The sequence below is a fragment of the Lissotriton helveticus genome, chromosome 9, assembly GCF_964261635.1.
Source record: "Lissotriton helveticus chromosome 9, aLisHel1.1, whole genome shotgun sequence".
NCBI lineage: Eukaryota > Metazoa > Chordata > Amphibia > Caudata > Salamandridae > Lissotriton > Lissotriton helveticus.
Genome location: NC_136070.1, coordinates 869,611,381 through 869,638,768, shown reverse-complemented (window position 1 = coordinate 869,638,768; position 27,388 = coordinate 869,611,381). Strand labels below are relative to the sequence as shown.

The window sequence follows — 27,388 nt, the reverse complement described above, 5'->3', positions numbered from 1 at the left end:
AACCCCAATTAGCCAGTTCCTCCTCCATCCAATCGAAAACCTCTGGGTCATCATCATTTGCACCATATATTACCCCTAAAGTGATGCCAAGCTCCAACTCAACCAGGGCCCATCTACCTGAGCCATCTGTTTTGGTGCGTCTTGCTCCCCCCAGATTGCATTTCCCCATAATGGCAACCCCTCTTGTTGTAGATGTTTGTGATGAACAGCCTAACAAATTATAACCGGGGATATTCAATAAGTTCCTTTTAGCCCAAGGTAAATGTGTTTCTTGGATACAAGCTACATCAATATTGTTAAACTTCACAAATTGACTCACTCTCTGTCTCTTCCGCCAATCATTTAGGCCCCCTACATTAATTGTACATATCCTAATGTCTGACATTATTGTCTTTTTTTAGCTCCAACCTGACTGTATCCATAAGTCTGTCACATACCGATATTTCGCCCTTTTTCTTCTCAATACTTTTTTCCCCATTTTTACACCCCTTTTTACACCCCACCACCACCGCCACCACCACCCCCCCTGCCCCTCCCCCCCAACTCCACCCCTCCTCCCCTTCGACCCCTTCAACCCCCCCCACCTCTCCCCCCCTTCCTCCCCTTTTCAGAGGCGCTCAGACCCATTGGTCTGTGCATGTGATGGTTTGCAGTGCTGACTGAAGAGATTCGATATTAACCATCATGGACCCTTCGACCCGTTTAACTCCTTAACTCCTTAACTCCTTAAACCTATGCATCACCTACACCAACACCCTGCAAGCTCTATCTAGTCACAACCATAATACATCCATAATACATCCATATTGCAATCTAGGAGCTTTGAGAGTCGAGATACTCTTTTGCTTTAATCTCTGAGGAAAAATACAGGGTTCTACCACCATTGATTATTTTCAATTGTGCCGGATTAATTAGATATGCTTGCATGCCCTTGTCCTGAAACGGTTTTATCATCTGTCTAAGTCTCCAACGTCTCTCCACTGTAACATGACAGAAATCTGGCCGGACAAAGAAAGAAAAGCCATCGATATTCTTTTTTGAATCCGGTCTTGCTTTTTCTGAAATTGCCTGTTTCAGGTTATAGTTGCCAAGAAAGATTAAAATCGCTCTAGGTTTGTCTCCCTCTTTAGCATTCTTATGAATTCTAGCGGGGGTACGATGTGCCCTCTGGATCTCCTTTGCCCAATCCCACCCCTTCAATTCAGTGAAAGCATGCTCAAAAAGTTTTATTACGAAGGCTCTTGCGTCCGTATTTTCTGAACCCTCCGGTATTCCGAGAATGCGGAGATTATTTTGCCTTGCTCTGTTTTCCAACGCCTCAAGTTTCCACTGCACATCGATCATCTGCTCGCCTTGCTGATCCACTTTGCGCGAAGTGGCGGTCGTGTCTGACTCTGTCGTGACAATTCTTTCTTCAAGATCGGTCACCCGTTCTCCCAGGTTCGTGCATGCTCTCGCCAATTTTCTTACCGCTCCTTGTATCTTCCTGGCTGTAGCTTGTGATTTGCGACTCTCTTGTCGAGCCTCTTCTCTGTGTGCCAGTATTTCTTGATGTATTACCTCCAGCAGTGACATCTGTGCTAGCTCTCCTCCAGGACTCTCCGATAGAGGGTTACGCTGAGGCTGATTATGTTTCTGACCACGTACTCCTGACCCTATATTGGATTTTCCAACTGATGTTGCGGGTAAAACCTCTTCCTTATCAAGATCACTTTCCGAGGCAGAGCCACTGTCCTCTCGGTCCAGGCTACCTTCATCCTCGTCCGACCACTCCCCTCCTTCCGAAAGTGAGAAAAAGGCCTCACTAGGGGCCTCTTTTTTATCTTCAAAGTTTTCTGCATTATCTGCATTTTCTGCATTTTCTGCATTCTCAGTGAGCTCCCGCTCCACTCCCCCCTCCAGCTCCTGAATTGGGATTTCAATGGCTTGGTCTAGTACTGACTTAGTACATTTATTAGGTTCAGACTGACATAAAGATTGAGTGGGATTTTCAGATCTTTCCATTCCGTGTACCAGCACATTACCATCCCCCTCTTTTATTGCGGAGTCCATCAGCTTACTCTGTAAAGCTGTATCCTGTTCGACCATCATTTGTCCCTTCAGGCTTTCCTTCTCTGTCCCCCCCGCTTCCGAATCCTCCAACACGTCGCCATTAATTTCGTTCTCTTTCCTTATCTTTTGAAAGATATTAGATATTGGGGTAGTGCCATGACCAGCTTTCCCTATTTGCTGTGCTGCTTTTTTCCCTGGGGATGTTGGATTTTGAATCTTCCTTTTTGTTCCATCTCCCCCTTTTTCCAATAACAACTCAGCCTGCTCTGCAGCAGCTTTCCTTTTAGCAGCCGCTTTAGCGCTGGCATTCATTTTTGGAGCCATAATCAGTTCTCTCCTCTCTTTATCCCCAAAGTGCTCCTTACCAGTAGCTTTAATGTCCAGTTCACTTTCCTCCTCTTCTTCTGCGGCTTCCAGCTTGCTCCGTAACCCTTTAAGCACTTTTTCCCCCTGAAAGCTCGCTTTCTTCTCTGCTCTCAGGAGCTGCTGTCGAGACCTGTGGAGCAAGCGCCGCCCGCCTCGTAGGCTCCGCTTCCAGTCGGCGAACTCCGTGAGCTCCGCAATCAGACCTCCCCCTGTTACGTCTCCTGACGCACACCTCCTCACGATCTGTGACAGCACCAACAGGAGCCGCCTGAGCGGACGATCGCAGGTAAGGGGCATACGGCGAGCTCCAAATCCCCGTTTCTCTTTTCCTGGGGGCCAAATCTTCACAGAACCGCAGGGATGCACGTTTGACCAATTGCTGGGTGCTGGATGCAGGTCTAATCTCCAATACGGGTCATATCATCTGCCGGCATCTCCTCAGTCGCGCTGCTGCTGCTCAGCCGTACAGGACGGCCGCCATCTTGCCCCCAAAGAGTGTCAAGATGATCTCTTCCTTGTTGCACTTTTTTCGTCTTTATTACACTTCACATTAAATATAATTTTTCACAATGCAGCTCTGGCTCACCGACCTGATTGATAACTTTGCTTTGCTTATAATCACATTATATCCATGTTGCACCTCCATTCAACCAGAGCCTTTTCTGAATCTATTATTTGTTGGTATGCATCATTGTTTGGTTACAAATTAGCTTAACATGGAATGTTCCACATTTACAATTTATAGCTTGTTTCTTTTAGCCCAAAACATTCTTCCAAATTAATTCTTATCTTATTTGCCATTAAAAATGTGAACCGTGTGAGGCAAACTAATTGAGAGAAGTGAACACCTAAATCAACGTTATGGGTCCTATTGGGGCAGGCAGAAACAGTGTGGAGGAGTTAAATGGAACTGCTGTGCAGAAGACAGTGTTACTTTATGTAATGGATTGCAGAGAGAAATAAAGGCTAAACTTAATGTTTTAACAATTACTGCAATAGAATATGTAAAGTGATAAAAAGTTAAACCCATTTTCAATATTTTCTTGTATTCATGCAACAGTTTTTATAAAAGATGACTATAATTTAAGAAGTAGTAAAATACACGTTTTCAATATTCTCTTGAGCTTTCAGCAGTTTCAAACGTCTGTGCAGTGAGAACATTTTATTGAGGTAGCGGAGATGATTATTTAGTGTATTTTCAGATTGATAAAATGTGCAAGAATGCAACTGCCTCGCACAGTCTTGTAATTTTTTTATATGTTCTCCAAAATAGCCGCTTAGCATCAACATGTTGCATGTTTAACATGCAGACATAGTTTTCTACACACTAAGAAACAATTAATTTAGCCTTAGAGCCCGCTGCAGCAGGTTCTACTGGCCATTAAAGGCCTGCTCCAGCGATAAAGGTTCGAGCCGAAGGTGAGGGCCTTAAACAAGGGAGCAGGCCTTTAGTGGCCAGTAGAGCCCAAAAGGCTATTAGAACATTGTGCCCCTAGCGGGCAGAATGTTCTAATTTGTAAACAAAGGCGTCACGTAGTCCGAGGGTATTCAAATTCCATCAAGCTCAGTGAGGCCTTTGTTAAACATTGGAATGTTGATGCACCGGGCTTCTACTGACCATTAGAAGACCGGAGCACTCCACTGTTTTCAATGCAGCTCCCAACATTCCAATGTTCTACTAAGAGATGTGTCTCGCAATGCGTTGCCTCAGATCTAGGCTAATGCATCTTAATAACAGTGGGGAGATTGTGGTTTGAAAGGAAATGTCTAGCACTGGCTTAGCATGGGTTTTGTAAGACACTTGAAAAGGGTACCTTGCAGTGTTTCACCTGAAGTGGATGTATCTGTCTATAAATTACACGCAACCATTTTTTCCCCATTTAAAACCATGTGAAAGGTATCTTCACAGCAATGACAACAAGATGCTGCAGAAATGCGCAGGTCCACTTTGGGATTGGCATTTAGCAGTGATTCTGGCTTGTCAATAACACTGAACACTGGGGAGAGGAGTTGGCCTAACGGCTAGGGCGCTCGACCTCGGACCTGGGGATCTGGGTTCGAGTCTCGGTAACGACGCCAAACCCCCTGTGATTCTGGGCAATCACTTAATCTCCCCGTGCCTAATGTGTGATCTCATGAAACGTAACTGGAAAATATGTAAAGCGCTCTGATACCCGATTCGGTTCGGGTCTAGTTCGCGCTATATAAAACTCTGCAAAAAAAAAAAGTATATTCACTGAGTTCCTCTTGTTCAGCAATGTACTGTATTCAATTATACAGCAACAGTGTTGCAGCACACCTACCTCAAACAGGTCTAACCTCCAAAAAAAACTCCCAAACACAACGTAGTAATTTTAGTCATACAATTACCAGATAGACCATTAGGAATAATACAGTTCTAATAAGAAAGTACTCCTTAAGGAGGAACATAAGCAACTATAGGCCACTAATAAGACCGTCACCAATTTCAAATGGCTGAATTGATCTATATATAGAGTTCACAGTACTGTAACTCAAAACACACTCAGTAACACATTGAAATTAGCACATCTGAATCTGCTCTTCTGACTATGCATTCATTTCACTTCGCATCCAATGAAGCAGACTCTTTCAAATGCAGGCAGGTCTAATTTGAACAACCTTTTCAAAAGAGCCTTCTGCCTGCCCATATATTGGCAAGTAGTAGAGTATGCAAGTGTTGCTAATTACTTGTAGCTACACTCCTGCAATGTTCTAAAATCAAAACATTTTCACTCACATGAAGGGTTATAAAAAACAATCTGAAGATTATCATTCCTCCAGAATAACCATTCCAGATTCACATTTGAAAATAAAAGCTGAATCAATTTTAAAGTCAAGGTTGTTAGGAAACTAGCACTTTATATAGTGAGCCAAAAAGAAGTACACGTTGTACAGAGTCCTTCAGTTGGGTGAGCTTCTCATCAACTGGTGCTCCGAACAGTGTTTCCCCGTTGAAGGGTGTGTTCAGGATGTTGTTCTGAACCTCAGCCTTGAAGCCTGAGATCCTGAGCCAGGCTTGCCTTCTCTCTGTGATGCCTATAGCCATCAGTCTGCTGGATGTTTCTGCCCCATCCAATGCTGTCTTCAGGCAGGAGTTAGCGATGCTTTTCCCCTCTTCCACAAGGTGTGATGCCCTCTCACGGTATTGTTCCGGGAGGTGCTTGAGCAATTGGCCCATCTCATCCCAATGCTGGTATTGATGTCTATTCAGGAGGGCGTTGGAGTTCGCCATCCGCCAGTGCTTTGCGGCGTTCCTCTCTATTTTCCTGCCAGTTAGATCCATTCTCCTGCTTTCCTTGTCAGGTGGAGGTCCAGATGTTGTTGGGACGTTTGCCCTTTTTCTGGCCGTTGCAGCGATTATTGAATCTGCTGTGACGGATCCCTTGATGTAAGCTGGGTCCTGGGAGGAGAATTTGTATTTCTTCTCCGTCCTCGGCGTTACTGATCTGCATGTAGCCGGGTCCTTGAAGGCTTCCTTCCCCTGGTCTGTGATACTCTTTAGCATGGGCAAGAACTGGCTTCTTGTCTGTATGGGTAGCAATGTCTCCAGCAGGAAATCTGCTTTTGGCTTCTCTTCTTCCAGCTTAACTCCATAAGCTGCTGCCGCCTTCCTGACCACCTCATTGTATGCCCCAATGTCATCCGGTGGCGAAGGCCTCGGGGGGTATGTTTCCACAGCCTCCTCCGGGTTTTCGGCCTCGATGTCCTGCCATTCCTGGTCTTGGGCCGTCGAGGAACCTGAGCCATAGCTTGACTTCTGCTCCCCGTAATCCCCTTCTGTGTAGTAGAGGTCTTCTTCCTCTTCGTGCTCCGAGGGCTCCGGAGTTTTCGGCGTCTGTTCGACATCGAACTCCTCGTGCTCCTGTACCTCAGCGACGGCCGGTGCCGGCTTCGAGGGGATCCTGTAACTTCTCATCTTTTCATCGAAGTCCTTCTTTCTCTGAAGGATGTTCTCCATTTCGGCCTCGAGCCTTCTTTTCTTTCTCTGCATCTCTGCGGCCTGCTCATCGTCGAGCATTTCGGCTGCTCTTTTCGTCGTCGAAACTTTCTTCGGCTCCTTTCTCCGTCGAAGTCGAAGACCCTTTTTCGGGGGCTTGCTTCGATGACCTTTGCTTTTCGCTGCTCTTCGGCCTCCGGGAGTCCTTCTCGAAGGATCCGCTGGACTCTTTTTCGGAGGATGCAGCTTCGGTTGTCGAAGTTTTCGGCGCCGGTGCTCCTTTCGAGGCTCTGGGCTCTGACTTTCGAGAGTCTGCCTCTGGCTTTCGAGACCCTGTTGGGGTTTTCGGGGTCGTAGACTCTCCTACCTTGTCAGGCGTTTTCTTATCGGTCTCTGCAACTGTGAAGTCATCTGGACCTTCGGCGATGTTGTCCTCGTCGTCGGTGGAGAGGCCCAGTTCATAAAGCGTCAGGGCCTGGCCCTTGCCCTGCATCATGTGGTGAGCTGTCCTCTGTCTCTCTCGAACTCGGAGTGTCTTCGGCTTGAAGACGGAGCAGGCGTTGCAGTCTCTGCTCTCGTGGTCGATTGGCAGGCAGAGGTTGCAGACCGGGTGCTGGTCCTTCTGCGCGAACTTGTGGTGGCAGTTTTTGCAGAATTTAAAGGGTGTCTTGTACATCCCTGCGCTCAGGGGCCCCCCTGTGTGCGCATTCCTCCAAGGACGTCGAAGATCTCAAAGTTCTTTCCTTTCTTCGTCGTCTCTTCTCCGATGGTCCTCTTCTCCCGATCTTCTCAGGTCTTTACCGTTGAAGAGTTGCTGTATTTCCTCCTTTTCTCCTCCAAAACTTCTGGAGCTTCACGCGACAATCCAGACCCAAAGGCGGAAAAAAGAATCTAAAGATGGCGCCCAAGGGTGGTAGCTTCCGCCGGATGCACGCCAACGTCACCGAAGGTACACCAAATGGTGGGACGTCGACGCCCACCTGGGCTACGACAAAAAAAAAAACTGAGAAAAAAGACTACGATTCTGGACCCAACCATCAGATTGCGGAATATGCACAGCATAGTGAATCCAGAAAGATTCACGCTGCAAAACTCCTCTACTCCAACTGAGTTTCTTTGGCAATTGGCGAAGCACTGACAGCCCTCAGGGTTTCTTTGAGTCTGCACAGCAGCAGGATAAGTCAGTTGCTCCACAAGGTTATGGTGCAGCAGGCAGGCTGACCAGGCCCGGACTGGCCTTTGCAGGCACCGGGCAATCCCCCGGTCGGCCGCGAGGGTGGGGGCCGGTTTTGGGCCCCAGGGGGCCGGTTTTGTTACAGGGTCGTTTTTTGCAGCATAGCTGCAAAAACGGCACTGTAACAAAATCGGCCGAAAACCGGCCCTAGCAAAGAGCGCGGTCGCACCCCCCAACCCCCCGGGGGGAGGGGGGGGGGCCGGCCGAGCACTTTGCCAGGGCCGGTTTCGGTTCCCAGTCCAGCCCTGAGGCTGACAGGGCTGGCGGCAAGTTAGTTGTGCTCCTTTGTTCCCGGGTCAGCAGTCTTCATCTTTGTCCACTTCTTTTTGTGTGTCGAAATCTGAAGTCCTGGTATCCGGGGTTCCCTTAAATACTAGAATTAGGGGCTTTAAGGGGAGTGATGGGTAGTAGCGAATGGACTACTTACCCTTGGGGGTCACTACACCGCTATATGACCACTTTCTTTGGGGAATAGGCATTACCCTGTCCCAGAATTCCTAATGCCACCAAACACAAGATGGTGGGATTCCTAATTTTGTGTCCACTCTGATCACCCTAGAGGTGTGTCCAACTTAGCAGTGTAAGAAGCCTCCTTCACAGCTAATTTTTCCACCTATCATATTGCCAAATTGGCCCAGGGCAAAGGGTGGCATTCCCCTGTCTGGGGGAAGCCTTGGGTTGCATATCACAGGCGGCAGAAGCCTTTGTAGTCTCCTGACTTGATATGCTGATTTACCAGCCTTCCTGGAGGGTGTGGTACCCCTATCTCCAGAGCACGCATTGTTCCTGACCTCCTTAGAGCAAGGGGTCTCACCCCTGGGGTCAGAAACTCATCTGTGGTGGCAGGCTTGACAGGACCAGTCAGCCACAACACTAGACAGACCCCCCAGGATATAGCGGCATGGATTAGCAAATTTAGCGGCACAAATATGGAAATTTAGCGGCATTTTTGCGGCACTTTATTTTACTCATAATCACTCCTTTTCAGCCTGAAATCAATGGAAACTGTTTTAGCGGGGTATTCCACTTTGCAATAGGCATGTTTAAAGGGTCTGCAGCTCTACGGAAGCACAGCTCAAGTCCTAACCTCATGGGAGGGAGCTGTATTTCTCCCTGGGATGTTCTAGTGCCCATGTGTGCACCTCTGCAGGGGCACCGCTGCCTCCCGGATCCGTGAGGCAGGACACCCCTTCCTCAGGCACCCTAGGGCGCAGAATCGTATTGGCTGATCCAAATAAGTTAGACAGACTGCTTAGGAAGGTCAACACCTGCTTACCTGGTTCAGTCCTCATAAGTTGACTTGAGCATGTACTTAACACCCTGGTACTATTCCTTGTGCCGCTAAACTTGCTAATCCATGCCGCAATATCCTGGGGTGTCTGACTAGAGGAGCGAATTGAAAGATCTGTAGAAACGTGAGCTGCAAAGCAAGCTGGTTTCAGTTCCCCCTTTGAAAGTGAAGACGTAATCATTAGCTCATCAGGAGGGAGTAAAAAATGAAGGAATTCTGCCATGCATGGGGTGTTACCCAGAAGTCACACGTTTGCCGCAGAAAAGGGGTCCATCATATGTGAATTTGTCTTCAGTCTACCTTCTGTATTGTATCTGTTTCAGGCATGTAAGTTCAACTATAATTCTATGCAAAATGTAGAAATTGAGTATTCATAGAACGTGTTACTATTTCAAACTAGAAATCTTCTTCCTTGTGGGCTAAACCTACGCCTCTCAGCCTGTTAGTCACCTCAGACTTACCCTCTCACATCATTAGGCTCTTCAAAGTTTTCTTTTTCATATTTATATCTATAGCGCAAACTCAACACGAAGGTATTGATTGGAGCTTTACCTGAGCGCCAGTTACTTTACACAAGGACATATTCATGTTTTTAGTGTTTAAGTGATTTGCCCAGAATCACAGGATGAAGAACTAACGCCGAGACTCGAACCGAGTTCTCCAGTTCCAGAGTCGGCAGTTTTTACTGTAATGCCACATCCTGTCACCTTGCCTCACTCACCACGAGCTGCGAAGTATGCAAGCAATGGTTTCCCTTGAATACAGTCACTGTACTCAAGGGTCTGCGCCTTCCCCCTTTCAGGTTTTGAATATAATTGGAGTAATCTCAAAGTATTTGACGTTTATGAGTCTCCAAATAAAGAAAAATAACCATGCTCGTCGTGCACTGCCAATTCCTTAAATGCGATAAATATTGTATCGCAGATCGTTTTATTTAAACCAACCTTCAATAATATTTTGCCAGGTGTGTTTTTTGTCAGGAAGCCCGTGGAATTCTAGGTCCGGCAGCGGCTCATGTATTCAGTGCGACTAACAAACACACACGGTGTGAACAAGAAGTATCAGGAAGGTGTCAAAGTAATGGCCAAAAATATAATTAAAATCCCAGAACATGCTGTTGTGCTCAGAATTGATGAACTGGAGACATTCCAATAGAAATACCACATATTTTCTAACTTTGTTTAATTGCACATTTACTAAATGATTTTCAAATACTTTATCTGGTTTTCTTGAAAATACATTAACACAAGTGTAAATTTAATAAACCCTTACAGTGTATGTGCGCATCTACCAGCTTAGTTTTTCACAGAAGTAGGCAGCTGCCTTGTTGAGCAACTTTTGATCCGCCGAGAGATGGCTACTTCAAGATTAAATTCAGGTAAAAAAATCCCCAGGTGATTTCTACCGAGCCAGCTGAGTGGGTTCCTAGCTCATCGAGGAAAACGGATTCGTTTGAGAAGCTGCCAGCAACAACTGCACTAGGGCTGAGTACCAACACTGGTTACTAGCGTGTGAGGTGCAGATTAATATTGTGGCCCAGCTCTCGGCAGTTTGTCCTTCTGAAGACAGGGACTTTTTTTTTTCTAATCGAGGTTGGCAACTGCATGCTTTCGAGCTCGACTGGTTTAGCAGACGCCCTGAAATAATCTGCAATCCCTGGCACTGCCCAGTGAACCCCCTTAACTGTCCAGGGCTTGGTATACCGTCAATAAACTAAAACAGAAGTATGAGCACATATAGATAGGCAACGTGCAAACCTACAGCACGCGCTGGTGTAAGTATGAACCCCTGGCCAGCGCAAAGGCTCTGTTTAATTAACATTTTGCAGATGGAAATAATACAACTTTCCAACTTTTAGTTAGTTAAGTTCAGAGGTCGGCGCGAGTTCTAACAATGCTCCAACCATGTCTTAATGAAAGGAGTACAGATGCTTTTATAGAGGGCACAGAAATAATGAGCTGGAGTGCCTTGTAAAAAAAAACGAAAGGATTGCGTTTTCCAAATTTCGCGGGCAGATTAGTAAAAATCGCGGACTTTTTTCAAAACTGCAGATTTCGCGATTTTTTGGCAAATCGCGAAATCGCGATATCATGGAGGGTCTGACTAGAGGACTGGTAGGTTTCAAGGGGTACCTCTAAGGTACCCTCTGGGTGCATGTATTATTAAATCCAATACTGGAATCAGCGTGAGTTTATTAATACAGGTGCTTGATACCAAACACCATAGGTTTCAATGAAGCCATTATGTTGCTGGCAAACTGGTTTTGACCAGTTTCCAGAACATACCTTAAGATGGCTTCCTTCTTCACTTGTGATGTCAGTAATGGAAGTGGTCAGAACAGGAGCATACCTGGTCATGTAGATATGTCTTCACATGTAATTTAATGCAACCTGCCTTAGGGCTGTAAGGCCTGCTGTAGGGGTGACTTGCAAACATTACATGCAGTGTTAGAGAACTAGGCACACTAGTGTGTGCCATGTCCTGTTTTCACTTTTTGGAGCACCTTGTCACACAGCCAGCTGTGGCAGTCTGTAGGAGTTTGGTGCTGGGTCCTTTAGAGTAGCCCAAGAAATGCTGCAGCTCTTAGGGACACTCTTTAGTATCTATGCCCTACGTACCAGAGGTTCCACTTAGTAGGGACTTACAGAGGTGGTATAGGCCTGGCCACTTAAGGATCAAGTGACTAGTTGTCTTGTTTTGGGGAAAGAGCACTGGGGTCTTGGTAAGCAGGAACCCAGTGCACTTCAGTCAAAGTTGCATCAAATAACATTTGGGGGACTACTGCAAAAAAAAAAAAAACAGTTTCCTGCAAGTGTACATTTTCTTCAGAAAACTAAAATAGAAAGTATCATTAAATACAATGAAAGCTGAATTGTCTAAATGAGATTAGTAAAGGAGGCTCAACAAAATGCCGATAAAGCATAGCAGTCACAATTAACACTCTACATATTGAAAATATTAGTGTATTGTGATACGCATTGTGGATATTATTAAAACTTTAATGCCCTTAAATATGTTTCCTACTTACTAAATAAAATCTCTTTATTAATTATTAACTTCCCACTTGATGACTGCCCCCCATGCCTGTGTGCTTTTTCATTTTTACTACTGATCCTAAAATTCTAAATACGGTGTGCTGGGATTTTCTACGGTTTGCACCTGTAAGTCTAGGAGGCTATTACAAATGAATACCTTGTTGTTGAATTGGCTGCAACTGGTAGCAGAGTAAAAGTAGAGTGCGCAGCATAAACTAATGCACTTCAATATAAAAGAAATGTATATTTATTTATGAAACACAGACGAAGGAAAGCAAACCAATCAGATGAATTAAATATCCTCATTTATCATAGAAGCAACAGATATACGAATTATTTGTTCTGAAATTTTCCCCCAAAGCAAGCTTCTTTTGGCTCTCAGCAGTCTGTTCAGCCATATGATACTCAAATGTTGGGTAAGGTTAGTGGGATATTCATGATGAACTTCAGGACCAGTGTTATGCAGCTAGTTGCATGCTAGAATATACAGATCTTCTCAACTTTTTTTAACAACAACTTTGAAAACTTAGGAGGTAATTTTACAAGACAGCAATACTTCGAATAAAGCTCAGCGTTTCCGCCATGATATTTTATTTCCTGAAAAAATAGTGCACTTGGGATTTAGGGCCATCTGTCCAGGTTGAGATTTTGTTCTCGTCATGCTTCGCTCCCAATGTAAGCACATCTCCGTGAAAAGAAAAATAACGAATAATGTAAATACTTACATGACTATATATGTTTCGCTGCCACTCTGGTACAGCACCTCTGTCCAAATTCCAAATACGAATGGTGCTGTCAGAAGAGCAGGTCAAAAATGATCCCCTGGGCAAGCAAGCTTTATCATCTTCCAACTCCGGATACACCTTCCATATGTATAATTGAATGCAAATTATGAAATTAATTAGTTATGGTTTTAACAGTCTAATCACATATTGAAGTTTAATGGATGTTGGCTTGCAGGTTTTAGCTGCTTGATAATGTTTATGTGCTAGGAGACAACACAATTCATTATAAAAATAAACTGATTTACTGTTTAAGATTTCACGTAAAACAATATTTTAGTATATGTATCCATTTAATAATTTATGGGAGCAATCTTGATTAGGTAATCATAATAATGCAGATTCATGATGTTCTAGTCTTATATAGGCGACTTCTGTCAAATCTAAGAAAACATACATTATACCATGGCAACAATACGTTACAGTTACTATGAATATATTTAAATGGACTTCAAACGGCAAAAGATGTATAATTAATATGTAAAAAGCAGTAGAAATTAGCATAGAATGATTTGAAGTAGGTATAGGGATCTATATAGGCAATTCTGGCTAGAGAGCAATACAATAGAGTGCAAATGTGGAATTAGAGGAGTACAGTGGAGAGGATATAAGAGAAGATTTAAGCTCAGAAGGGACATTACCAACTGGATTCTACTACCCAGAAGATCACACATTGAGGAATTGTTTGAAGAGTAGGCATGGCAGTTCCTTACTGGCAGACATGTGGAGAAGTCTGGCTCACTGGTTAGAAGCGGCAGACCCTGAAGCAGAGATCGGCCCGGGACCAGGGTTCAATTCCTGACGCGTCAGGGTCTTGGGTCAATGTCCGCGAACTCGATAATTCTCGCCGAGGTGCCTACGTTAACCATGGGTCGCACTATGCAACTCTGGGCAATAGCTTGCTTAATTTCCACAATGGCCCCATCAACGCCGGGGATGCCTGGCTTCACCTTGGAGGTGCCCAGGAGGGACTATCTCACAGGGAAAGCCAGGACGGGTTCCCCAGCGGTATACAGCGCCAGGACACTCTGAGATGGAGTAACAGTGCGCTTTACAAGTATACTTACCTATACCTATACCTATACATGAACGAAGGAGCGTGCTTGATCTCGGTGGGCAATGAGTTCCATATCCTAACAGTGTAGCAAGAGAAGACTTGCAGTTTTGTCTCCTCCTTCCTGCATTTTTGGTCTGAAGCCTGATAAAGATACATTTACAAATGCTAGGAATTCCCTCTTAAATGACCATGATCTAGCTGTAAGAAATGGCATATTGCAACAGTTTGTACTCTCTAGGTGACGAGGATGCAAGTGAAATTCCACAAGGATGCCGGGAATTCAGGCAAGTTCCTTGAGAAGTTTGCTCAGTTAGGACATCATTTAAAGAATATGCTCTTCAGGGAAACTTGTGTCAGATGTGATTCTGGAAAGTGCACATGAAGGGGAACAGGGTGGGATCATTGTATGATTGTTTTGAATTCTGATCCCAGGCACAAGGTCAGATGGTCTCAGGAGGCTTTGTTTCTCTCTTTTTTTTGATGTGCCTTGGGAACTGTGAGCTTAAGGGGGTGAAAATGAGGAAAATACAGGATTTAGAATAGTTGACCATTTATGCAATGTAGCAATTATGGTTCATTGTGGAGAGACATTCTTGCCCGTTCCTGTTGGTAGTCAGTAGTGTTCAGCACACTCATATCAAGAGGATGAACTTTAAGTGCTACTTAGACATGCAGGCCTGGAAAGTGGCGAGGCAATCTTTGAATGGGGGTAATGTCATTTCATGATGTGAATTTTAGATAGCGTTTGGTGCTGTTCACATAGTGATCTACATTAATGTTCTTTTCAACCAGGAGGACTCCCAGGGAGTAAATGGAGTACATGAAAATTACAGGGGACAAGAAAAATCCTTGGGGGAATCCTCAGGTCACAAGGATTAGATATGAATGTGCTTATTTAGACAGGTTGAGCTCTATAGTTCAGGTCAAATGCAAACCATTTAAGGACCGTACTAGTGATACCATTTCTTGAAGCAAGAAAGTTAAGGAGAGTTTTCTCATCGACTGTGCCAGAGGCTGTTGTTGATAACTTGGGATACGCCAGCAACTACGTGGGTGGTGGCTGTTGGGGTTTTTTGATGAGATACGAAGTTTGCCCATGTCAGTCTGCCATGATGCTGTAATATATTTTGTCAGATAGCTCATATAAGTGCTTCCCAATATTCCACCTTTGTATAGCTGCACTTGCCACATAAGCAGTTATTCATTTGCAATAGCTGATGCATTTATTTTCATTGCATTATTTGCATTCCATTTATCGTATATTTTGATAGGATGCTTCTAGTTCATATATCCATAAATAGTCATTTGAATAACTGTTGCTTAGAAGCAAGCCTAATGGCTTCAACATAAAAGCACCCGTGAATTCCTGTGTTATTTATTCCGCCTGACATCTTAGTGATCACGTTAATTTTTTTCAAAATAAAGGATTTAGATCGCATAAGGAGTCGTTTCTGTCCTGTAACTCCAGTTCTGTAGTAGGGGTATCTCTGTTATAGTCATAATCTAGTGAATAGTCCCGCCCATGTGCGAGGACCCCGGCAATCAAAAATAATCTCTTAAGTTGTCAAAAAATTGCAGAACTGCAAAGACATTTAAGAGAAAATTTAAAGACAAATAATGCAGCCTATATCCACAGGCTACACTGTCCAGTACTTCAACTAGAAAATTCCACCAAAAATCCACAAACAGCAAAGCCTGTCCAGATTTCCCTTGCTTTTACTGCAAAAACCTCTCAGAAATGATAGAGAGGAAGGCATGGACAGACAAGCCCCATAGGCTGCCATTATGTGGCTTAAATAGGATACTGTGCCTTTAAGAGAAACTTCCAGAACTTTCTCCCAGTATCCCAGAATGCATAGCAGGTCCAACTTACTTTCAGTTCTTTTTGAAGGCGTAACACGCCAGACCTGTCGCATTCCTTAAAGGAACATTTCTCTCCACCGGGGAGGCGGGAGGGCGCTTATGACTATAACAGAGATACCCCTACTACAGAACTGGAGTTACAGGACAGAAACTACTCCTTCTGTAGTAGGGGATCTCTGTGTATAGTCATAATCTAGTGAATAGAATGGCAAGCCGATCCCCACACCAAAGCGGCGGTGGAGAAAAGAGAATTAACACCACTATTGTGCGAACAGATTTCGCAGCGAAGCCTGTCCAACCTGAGCGTCTGCCCTGGCATCAGTGTCCAGGCAGTAATGCTTAGCAAAGGTATGAACCGACTTCCAAGTGGCCGCCTTGCAGATCTCTGCAATCGGAACATTACGGAGCAAGGCTGTCGTGGCAGCTTTGCCCCTGGTGGAATGAGCCTTAGGCTTACCTCCTAAGGTCTTATTAGCTTTTTGGTAACATAGCTGTATGCAGGACACAATCCACCTAGAGATAGATTGCTTAGAGGTCGCAAGACCCATCCTGACTGATCCATAATTGATAAACAATTGGTCAGACCTACGAATATCTTTGGTCTTATCCAGATAAAATTTCAATACCCTCCTAACATCCAGGGAATGTAACGAGCTTTCCGCTGGAGACGAAGGATTCTGAAAAAACGTAGGCAAAGTTATGGTCTGGTTAACATGAAAATCAGAAATAACCTTGGGAAGAAATTTAGGGTGAGTACGCATAACAATCTTAGCAGCATGAAATACAGTATAAGGTTCTTGGCAACACAACGCCTGAATTTCACTCACCCTGCGGGCCGATGTAATGGCCACGAGGAACGCCGCCTTCCAGGACAGGTGCTGCAACGAAGCCTTATGAATAGGTTCAAAAGGTTCCTTCATCAATCTGGACCGCACCACATTCAACTCCCATGAAGGCGAAGGAAGCCTGACAGGAGGGAACACTTTCTTCAAGCCTTCCAAAAAGTCTTTGATCACAGGGATCTGGAAGAAGGAAGTCTGTGAAGGGCATTTCCTGTAGGCGGTCAAAGCAGCAAGATGAACCTTAATCGAATGAACATTAAGGCCAGACTGCGCCAACTGAAGAAGATAAGGAATGATGACATCTTTCTTACATGTCGTCGGGTCATAGTTCTTGGACTTGCACCAGATACAAAACCTCTTCCACTTGTACGCATAAGAAGTCCTAGTGGAAGGTCTCTTAGACTCCTTCAGTATGTCCATACAATCTGCAGGAAGATTCAAATGGCCATATTGCACTATTTCAGGAGCCATGTTGCCAAACTCAAAGACGAGAGGTTGGGGTGCAACATCACCACCCCGAACTTCGTGAGAAGGTCCGGCCTGCATGGCAGCCGCATGTGAGGAAGGAGAGACCGATGAAGCAGGTCCGTGAACCACCACTGTCTGGGCCATTCCGGGGCAATCAGTATCATCCGCGCCCTGGACTGAGACAGCTTGATGAGAACCGTTGGAATCAGGGGAATGGGTGGAAAAGCGTACAGAAAGCTGTTCGACCAGTTGATCCATAACGCGTTCCCCAGCGTCCCCGGCTGGTAGTACCTGGAGGCGAAGTCTCGGCATTTGCTGTTTTCGGCGGTGGCGAACAGATCTACGTCTGGAGTCCCCCACCTTGCGAAGACTTCTCCTAGCACTTCGTCGTTTATGACCCATTCGTGGTTTTCCTGAATCAGTCTGCTCAGGGCGTCTGCCTGAACATTCTGCACACCTGGCAGATGGGTAGCCGTTATCGTCAGTCCTCGAGCCAGAAGCCAGTGCCAGATCGCCTGCGCCTCCTGCGACAGGGTGCGCGATCTCGAGCCCCCCTGCTTGTTGAGGTAATACATCGTGGTCGTATTGTCCGTCTGTACAAGCAGAGAGTCGGTCCGGAAGGACGGGTGAAAGGCCTTCAGTGCCAAGTGAACAGCTCTGAGTTCCAGGAAATTGATGTGGTAAGTGGACTCCATCGGGGAACGCATCCCTTGAATCTGTAGGTCTCCGGAGTGCGCTCCCCATCCCTGGAGAGAAGCATCCGTCACGATAGTCTGCGTGGGAATGTCCTTGTGGAAGGGAACCCTTCTGAGGAGATTCTCCGCCGAACACCACCACTTCAGAGACTGAATAGCATGCAGAGACAGTCGTATCTTGTCGTCCCAAGATCCTCTCCTCTGATCCCACTGATCCTCCAAGCACTCCTGCAGAGGTCTCATGTGCAGCCGCGCCTGCGGCGTCAGGAAGATGCAAGAGGCCATCGATCCCAGTAGAGAAGACACCGTCCTCACTGTCGTGGACGGAGAGGCCATAAGAGCCTGAGCCTTCCGAAGCAGTGATAACTGTCGCTCTTCCGAAGGAGACACGCTTGCCGACAGCGTATCGATGGAGGCCCCCAAGTACTGAATGCACTGGACCGGAGTCGGGACAGACTTGGACATGTTGATGTGCAACCCCAGCTTGTTCATTAAAACGCACGTCTTCTGGAAGTGTGCTTGCGCTTCTGTGAAGGAGGAGGCCTTGATCAACCAGTCGTCCAGGTACGGGTAGACAAACACCTTGTTCTTCCTTAGGTGTGCGGCTACCACTGCCATGCACTTTGAGAATGTCCTCGCCGCAGACTTCAGTCCGAATGGCAGTACTGTGTATTGATAGTGCTTGGCGCCGACTTGGAACCGCAGGAACTTCCTGTGTTTGTGTGCAATGGGCACATGGAAGTACGCATCCTGGAGGTCTATAGCATACAGCCAGTCTCCCCGTTGCAGCTGAGGATAAATCTGATGCAACGACAGCATGCAAAACTTTTCTCTGCGAATCCATTTGTTTGCTTGCCGCAAACCCAGAATGGGCCTGAACTCGTTCTTGTCCTTGTCCTTTTTTCGAACCAGAAAGAACCTGGAGTACAGACCTCTTCCCCTTTGCGACAGAGGTACGTCTTCTATCGCCCTTTTCCTTAACAGGATATCGGCCTCCGCCTGGAGCTCTCGCAGTTGATACTGTGAGCCGACCGGAGGAATCGATGGGGGCGGGCTGGTGAATCGAAGACTGTATCCATTGCAAACAATATTCAGCACCTACTTGTCCTGAGTAATTTTTCTCCACTCTGCCAGAAAAGATTGGATGCTTCCCCCCACCGGAGCGGGTAACAGTTGTAGGGGAAGTAAGTGCTCAGGGCCTAGACCCGGCCTGGCCCGTAGTCGCTGGTGCCGACTGATGGCCGCCTCTGCCTCTCTGGCGCTTCTGGAATGGTCTCCTGAACTGCTGCTGTTGTTGTTGCTGCTGTTGTCCAGAAGACTGGCCACGCCCCCTGCCTTGACCACCGAACCGGCGTTGGAATGGACGGTACGTCTTCTTGGCCTCCTTGGGTTTCTCCAAACCCACCGCTGTGAGCGTTTCAGCTTCCGCCTTCATGCGGGCCATTTCATCATCAGCGTGCTTCCCGAACAGGGTTTCACCAGAAAATGGCAGATTGGCAACCCTTTGCTGAGCGTCCGGTTTCAGAGACGTAAGGCGGAGCCATGCATGTCGTCGCTGGTTTATTCCGTGGCAGAAACCATGCGCCGCCAAAAGAGTCGGCTGCAGCGCTGATGACCTGATTCGCCACCAACATTCCTTCGTTAAGCACCTCCTGGAAGTCTTCCCGCTTGTCCCGCGGAAGGAGCTCCACGAATTGTTGAAGGGATTCCCAGAGGGCTCTGTCATACCGACCCAGCAAGGCAGTGGCACTAGCTGCCTTCATTGAGGTCGCCGAGGTCCCACAAACTCTCCTCCCAGATGAATCCAACCACCTAGATTCCTTATCTGGCGGAACCGTGGAGGAAGGCGTGGTGGCATGCTGTTTGCACGCCGCCGTCACAATCACCGAGTCTGGAGGGGGCTCCAGCCTTAGAAAGGCCGGGTCGGAGCCCGGTACTTCTTCTGCAGTCTGGAAGGTGCCGCCTTAGTCACCGCCGGGGTGAGGAAAAGATCCAGGGCCGGTTCTTCCAGGCCCGGCACCAGTGGTAGTAACGGCAGAGACAAATGCTTCTGATGGAGCGTCTCGAAGATGACCGAGGTCTTTGGAGTGGGCACCGTCAAAGTAATGCCCAATTTTGCCGCACCCCGTAACAGCACGTCCTGGAAGGACACCAGATCGTCGACCGGTGACACCCTCGTGTCCGGTGAATCTGACAAGGTCGGGGAGTAGTCCCTAGTCCCAGACGACCGGGTCCGTGAACGAGACCTGTGTCTCCTGTGGCGTCGCCTAGATCGTGTGGAAGACCTGTGACGCGAACGTTCCCTTCTCCTGGAGCGGGAGCGCGACCTCCCAGCACGTGGGCGCTCCAGCGGTTTCCGTGGAGGCGTCTTCCGTGGCCTATCCTGGGGCTTCGGGGTAGGTGTACCCTTAGGAGGTGTCGGAAGCAGAGGCAGCGACCCCAACCTCGGTGGCCTATGAGGAGGGACCGGCGGCGGAGGCTGCCCCGCAGGAGACGGAGGAGGCAGGGAGGGGAGCGGTGGCTTAGACGGAGGAGCCTCCTTCGGTAGAGGAGGAGGGGTCATAGGCCTTGGCGGTGTATATACCACCGAGTACACCGTGCCCGCTGACTTCTTCGAGGGAGGGGCCTGTGATCCAGACCCTCCAGAGCGTGAGCGACGCCTCCGACGTCCTTCACCAGATCCAGCGTGACTTTTGGCGCTAGTATCCCTCCTGCGCCTCTTAGAGGAGGTTGATATCCTTGGTGACACTGATCTCTTCCTGCTCGACGTCGAGCGTCGTTTTTCAGGCGTGGAACGGCGATCCCTCGACTCTGGCGTCGAACGCCGTCTCCTCGACGTCGAGTGTTTCTTCCTCAACGACGAACGTCGCCCCCTCGACGACGAGCGGTCAGACCTCGACGCCGAGCGTCGACTCTTTCTCCTCGATGACCGTTTCCTCACGGTCCTCGACGCCGAGGATCCCCTCGACGTCGAACTGGTCGACGGCGACCGGCGGTGTCGCATCGACGGCGAGCGCCGGTGTCTTCGTCAACGGCGATGTCGGCGGTGAGTTCGACGGCGGCCTAGCCAGGCCTCTCGACGTCGATCTTCCACGCTGTCTCGACCCGGAGCCCCGGGGAGAAGGGGAACACACCGTCGTCATCCCTCTCGACGTCGTCGTCCATGCTATCGACGTCGACGGAGACCGGGACCTTTTGCTGGTCTTCCTGCCTCTGGGGAGCCCCCCAGAGGCCTCAGCAGGGGCAGAGGGAGCCTTCCCAGCCTGCCCAGACCCACCTGCAGCCTGCAGTCGCCTCTCTTCCAGGCCTTGGAGCCTAATCTTCTGCCTTTCCCTCAGGGTCCTTGCAGAAAAGGCCTGGCAGATGTCACAATCTTCAGGGACATGTTCCTCAGGCAGGCAAAGAATGCAGACGTCATGTGGATCAGTCTTGGCCTTCTTCCTTCCACATGCTGGGCACTTGTCGAATAAAGCAGGCATTTTAGATCCCTAAAAGCCTGAACAAACACACAGAAGTGAAAAGGAAACACCAAGAATCAAATGAGAACACTTTTAAATCCAAAAAGTGCAAAACATATCCAATAAACCCTTGAAAAAGGGAGAGCTCAATGCACAGGGTCCTGTAAGCAGGAGCCGGAAAAAAGAACTGAAAGTAAGTTGGACCTGCTATGCATTCTGGGATACTGGGAGAAAGTTCTGGAAGTTTCTCTTAAAGGCACAGTATCCTATGTAAGCCACATAATGGCTGCCTATGGGGCTTGTCTGTCCATGCCTTCCTCTCTATCATTTCTGAGAGGTTTTTGCAGTAAAAGCAAGGGAAATCTGGACAGGCTTTGCTGTTTGTGGATTTTTGGTGGAATTTTCTAGTTGAAGTACTGGACAGTGTAGCCTGTGGATATAGGCTGCATTATTTGTCTTTAAATTTTCTCTTAAGTGTCTTTGCAGTTCTGCAATTTTTTGACAACTTAAGAGATTATTTTTGATTGCCGGGGTCCTCGCACATGGGCGGGACTATTCACTAGATTATGACTATACACAGAGATCCCCTACTACAGAAATTAGCTGTTCACAGCCCTTTCGCTGAGAGAGATCGGGACTCAGAAGACAAAGAGTGGGCAACAGAACAGCGAGGTTCCTTGCAGGGTGTATCAAACTGATCATCCCTTAACAGCTCTTAACAGTTCCTCTGCAGAAACATAATACAGTTTTGTTTTGCAGGCTGCCTTCAGACTGGAAAAATAGATGAATTTTGTAGTAAAGTGAATTATTGTTTGGGGTACACAAGTGTCCACCTCAAAGGATAAGGCCACCACCTGCTAGAAATAAAAAAATAATAATAATAAACTGGTGCCAGTCCCTGGTAACATAACACAAAGAAGGCAGGCATAAATCAAAGGCAATTTCAATGTACATACTTAAGGCAACATATTATATATATATATATATATATATATATATATCAATCAAATTACATTCGATATAATGAAAATAACAGATAAAAGGATGAACAAAACAACATAGCTATTTTTCTTAGAAAAGTACAAGAATAATTATATTGATAATCATTTGACAAAAATAAAATGCAGTATCGGCGTGCGGAAGAACTCCACATCTGGCACCTGGCATCAAGCAGAAAATGATGCCCCAATTTTTAACATCTTATCTTGCACAGAGCAACATATATATCGGAGAGAATTAATCACTGTGGGCTCTTCCTTCTTTTCAGATATAATCGTCTTCACGTATCGAGCGCAACACTGTGTTCTTTGAGCCTTGGACGTTTTAAATAAAGAATATGTCAGTAATATACTGCACTTGCGTACTTGAATTAATCATCTAGACCCCAACAGCAACATCATATTAGTTCTCTCAGTCACACCCAAAACGAAATACTGTGCTGCACCATCAGTAGACACAGTTCGAGTACACTGGATATAAACAGGATATCATTGTTGAAGCTTTGTGGCCCAAGAGGGGCAGAATCGGCCAAACTATTTCACTGGAAAAATAGGGGGAGCGACCCTTGCCTAAGGGGTCGGTCCCCAAATGGAAAGTACAATTATCCCTGGTGTCTAGTGGGTTTATCAGAAACAGACAAAATATTTCTCCCAAAAAAGGGGGAGAGACCATTGCCTAAGGAGTCATTCCCCTACATGCCAAATATATTTCCCTGGTGTTTAGCGAATTTCTGCCCTCCTTGCGGCCAGATCGGCAAAAACATATGGCCAACCTGCCCCAAAGTGGTGCATAAACAGCCAACATTTGCCCAAAAATAAAGGGAAGCTACCCTTGCCCAAGGGGCCGCTCCCCAAAGCCAAAGAACATTCGTGGTGTACTAGTGGTGCATCCTGCTGTGCGATAACGCATTAGGAATGCTCTGCAAAGAGACACCAGGAGAAAGAAAAACTCTTTCTTTCGCAAACTGCCTTTCTGCCCTCACTGATCCCTCCTCGGAGAAGCAAGCAGCTTACTTCTCTGACATGCTTGAAGCAAATGGCTCCAAGCACATTCTGGCATGTTTTGAGGATGTTGCCATGCGCCATGCAGGCAGACGTTATCACATCACTGAGGGTGAGTCGGAATGGAAACGGAAGAGCTTCCGTTGACATTTAGATGGGTGGTCCATAGGGGGGAGCGCCAGCACTTCACATGAGGGTGGATGCGAGGACGAAGAAATCCGTTCTCAACACACGCCCACCTTGGCTGCGGTCGGAACAATTCCATCCTCAGGATGAAGAGAGTAAACCAAAAATTCCTGGAGGACCAACCAGCCGAAATACCCTTCAGATGGACCCGACTGTCCAAGCAGTAGTGTTTCATGAAAGTATGGAGGGACATTCATGTGGTAGCTTGGCAGATGTTCAGGACTGGTATTTTAAGTAGTAATGTAGTGGACAAGCCTGCAAGCCCTCAGGAGGCTGATTCTTCGGCAGCGCACAGCAGATTCTTATGTAGAATACGGTCCATCTGAGATGGTTTGTTTCTGCAGAGCTTTGCCCTTCTTCGCTCCAGTGCACCCAATGAAGAGCTGATAGTCCACCTAAAGATCTTTGGTGCAATCTATATAAAATGAGAGCTCTCTTCTAAGGCCCAAACAAAGAAGTGCCTCCTCCACCATAGATGGATGAGGTGGAGTGTAGAAAGCAAGTGAGTGATGCTCTGGCCAATTAAAAAAGGTGTGACCACCTCAAGAAGAAAAGAGGCATTCGTTCTAAGGACCAGTTTGTCAGGGAAGAAGTTAGTGTTTGGAGGTTGGACCAACAGAGCCTGAAGCTCTCTGAACCTTCAGGCCGATGAAAGAGCCACAAGCGACACTGTTTTCAGACTCAAGAGTCGTATAGGGCTCAATTAATATCCCACTGGGGCATCACAAAAGGAGTAGGCAGAAACAAATGTAAATCTTTCAAAAACCAAGCCCCAATGGGTGACTTAAATAAAGAGGGTTGCTCCAGCAGTCACAAAAAAGCCAAGATGGCTGACTAATAACCTTTAACAGTACTCAGAGCAAGGCCTTGCCGGGCTAAAAAAACACACAAAACACTGCAGTCAGAGATACAAAAAGGGGATCCACATGGGGTGAGGAACACCACGCCACAAAGTTATCCCAATGGCAGGCATAACCCGTTTTAATGGAATGATGCCTAGCTGCCAAGATAACCTCGCAAACTTCACAATAGAGGTAGGAAACCTTCAACTTCCGCCTCTCAATATCCATTCATGAAGGTGGAGCATGCCCAGATTTGGGTGTTGAACACTGCCCTGTTGGTGCACCAGAAGATCCTCAAGAAGGGCCAGCCTGACCGGACAACAGATGCCCATGCTCAGGAGTTCTGGATACCATACTCTCGGTGCCCAGTCCGGAGCTACTAGTATGATTTGGCCGAGTCAGTCTGTTGTAGACGAATCCAGGACTCTAGTTAAATATTCCCGATTCATGCCCTTATGTGGTTATATCAAATCATATCCTTATATAGGCATAAGAATCATACCCATATTAAGACAGCCAATGCAGTCCAAATACGGCAAGGCTACTCCCAGAAAGCACAACGTGTTCTTAAACAAACCAAGCCTCCAGCAGCCCGGGAATTCCCCCTGCTTCTGTATTGATTTGTCCTAGAACTCCCGGAGTCCTGAAAGAACTGCGAGTTCTTAGTGACGTCTTATGTCCAACCTTATGTCAAACTCGGCACCTTCCAGGTATAAATATACCAGCATCTGCCCTAGCAAAAGACACGGTGGTTTGGAGCAGATCGACTATCTACTTGCCCGACACCCTGCTGTAGCAAGTGCCGAAGGAAGCCGACCCTTCCGCTGACGCACTGAGAAAGACGCTGTCTTTTCTCCTGCCGAGAAATCCAGCTCCAGGTTTTCCCTGTCACCCTTGCGGGTTGCTGGGAGATCGATTCCTGAGAGAGAGATACAGGACCTCCTTCATTCTATATTAATTCTATAGGTGATTTTAATTTTCACTTGGAACTATCAGAGGACAACAACACCAAATCACTAATAGAGGCTTTAACCTCCTGTGGACTTAGCCAATTAGTCGAGGGTCCTACTCACGCTGCTGGACATACTCTAGACAGCATTTTCTCCAACGACACCAGACTAGGGATCGATACTCCGATTCCCTTGTCCTGGTCCGACCACTCAGCTATTCCCTTCCATCTCACTTTTATCCGTTCCGGTTCGGATCCTATCAATAAAAAAGGATGGGAGACTAGGAGGAACTATAATAATGTAACCAATAGTTCGCTCGCACCCTTCCTGACTGATATCCTTCCCCTCGCCCGGACTGATGTCAACGAGGCCGCGGTGGCTCTGTCCGCCACGCTTACTCATGCCCTGGATTCGCTATCACCCCTTAAAAAACACTACTCCGCTAGAAAGAGCCCCTCATCACCTTGGTTCTAGTAACAACCTAGGTCTCTGCGGCAGAAATGTAGACAGAAAGAAAGAGCCTGGTATGCCCACCAGGACCCTCTGAGGAAAACCCTATATAAGTCCGCCTTGAGAGAATATAAAAAAGCTATTGACGAAGAAAAAAAGAATTATTTTAACAAAATCACTACCTCTTTGAAATCCTCCAGGGAACTTTTTAAAATTATTGATACTTTAGCCACTCCCAAAACAACTGAATCAGTGAATGATTCGCAAGAACTCTGCGACGATATCGCAGGATTCTTCCACTCCAAAATCGCGGACATTTACAGCTCCCTCAAATCCTCCAATACTTCATTAGATGCCAACAGTACACCCCCGCCCTCCCCCTCCTCTCCCTTACACACGGAGACCACTGATTCTTCTGACTCCCGGCCAAACCTCTCCAGCTTTCCCCATATATCACTTGAGGAACTAAACCACCTTCTGGATGCTACCAAATCTTGCTCTCCTCTTGACCCCTGCCCCCTAAAGATCCTGAAGGCCTGTAAGGAGTCTGTCCTCCCTCCTCTTTTGCAAGTTATGAATATGGCAATTGACGAGGGATCGTTTCCTATTCCTTGGAAGGCGGCAGTTGTAAAGCCCCTTCTAAAGAAACCCTCGCTCAATCCGGAAGTCTTAAAAAACTTCCAGCCTATATCTTTGCTCCCAGCTCCTGCAAAGATGCTTGAGGCCCACCTCAACCTTCATCTAACCTCATATCTTGAAACAACAGGTCTTCTTGACATTTCTCAGCATGGATTTCGTGCTCCACACAGCACCGAGTCCGCCCTCACGGTCGTGGCTAATAACATCCGGACCGAGGTGGACAGAGGTCGGACAACTATGCTGGTGCTCCTCGATCTCACGGCAGCTTTTGATACCCTATCCCCTCCTATCCTAGTTGACAGGTTGAAGGGATAGGGGTGAGGGGAAGTGCCCTCAACCTTCTGTCTTCTTTTCTCTCGCAGAGACAGCAAAGGGTTCAGCTTGGTGGCTTTCTGTCCTCCCTCCAAGAGGTGCAATGTGGGGTTCCTCAGGGCTCTGCCCTGAGTCCCCTTTTATTCAACATCTACGTAACCCCACTTGCCGAGGTAATAAGATCTTTTGGGTATCAAATATTGTCTTATGCAGACGATACCCAAATTATCATCTCCTCTACTTCACCGATCACTGAGGGCGCTCTCAAATTTCGAACCTGTATGGAAGCGGTTTCTAAATGGATGGTGCGCAATTACCTGAAGCTCAACGGTGAGAAGACAGAGGTCCTAGTCTTTGGAGGAAACCCTAATGACATCTGGTCCAAGGACTGGTGGCCTCCCTCTCTAGGAGACTGTCCCCAACCCACCACTTCGGCCAGGAACCTTGGTGTTCTCTTTGACTCGGCCCTCTCCTTTGAACTTCAGGTAAACAGAACGGTTTCCACCTGCTGCAATACCATCCGCATGCTTAAAAAGATTGCCCCCTATCTGTCACCTGACGCTCGCAAGCAGTTAACCGTTGCCCTGGTATCTTCCAGGCTTGATTATTGCAACGCATTGTATGGGGGCATAAACAAAAAAGCCCTCCATCATCTCCAGATGGTCCAAAACTCTGCTGCCAGGATGGTCCTAAACCTCCCAAAGCTATCATCTGCTACTCAGGCCAGAAAGGACCTCCATTGGCTGCCCATACATTCCAGGATTTCCTTTAAAATTGTATGTCTGGCGCACAGAGCCGTGTTCGGCTCTGGCTCCGATGGCATAAAGGCCCTGGTCAGTTCCTATTCCCCCATGAGAACCCTCCGATCATCTTCAAGAAATCTGCTGGCGGTCCCAAGATTTAAAAAA

At 47.0% G+C, this 27,388-nt stretch overlaps 1 protein-coding gene across 1 annotated transcript in view; it reads right to left on the bottom strand.

Moving 5' to 3' along the window:
* The window catches only part of LOC144781934 (WD repeat-containing protein 62-like), a 636,677-nt gene that overhangs the window by 461,220 nt on the left and 148,069 nt on the right, over window positions 1-27,388 (bottom strand). The window contains exon 10 of the mRNA XM_078661021.1: window positions 12,662-12,799. Coding sequence (XP_078517147.1) covers window positions 12,662-12,799 — 138 coding nt within the window. The remainder of the gene's footprint in view (window positions 1-12,661; window positions 12,800-27,388) is intronic.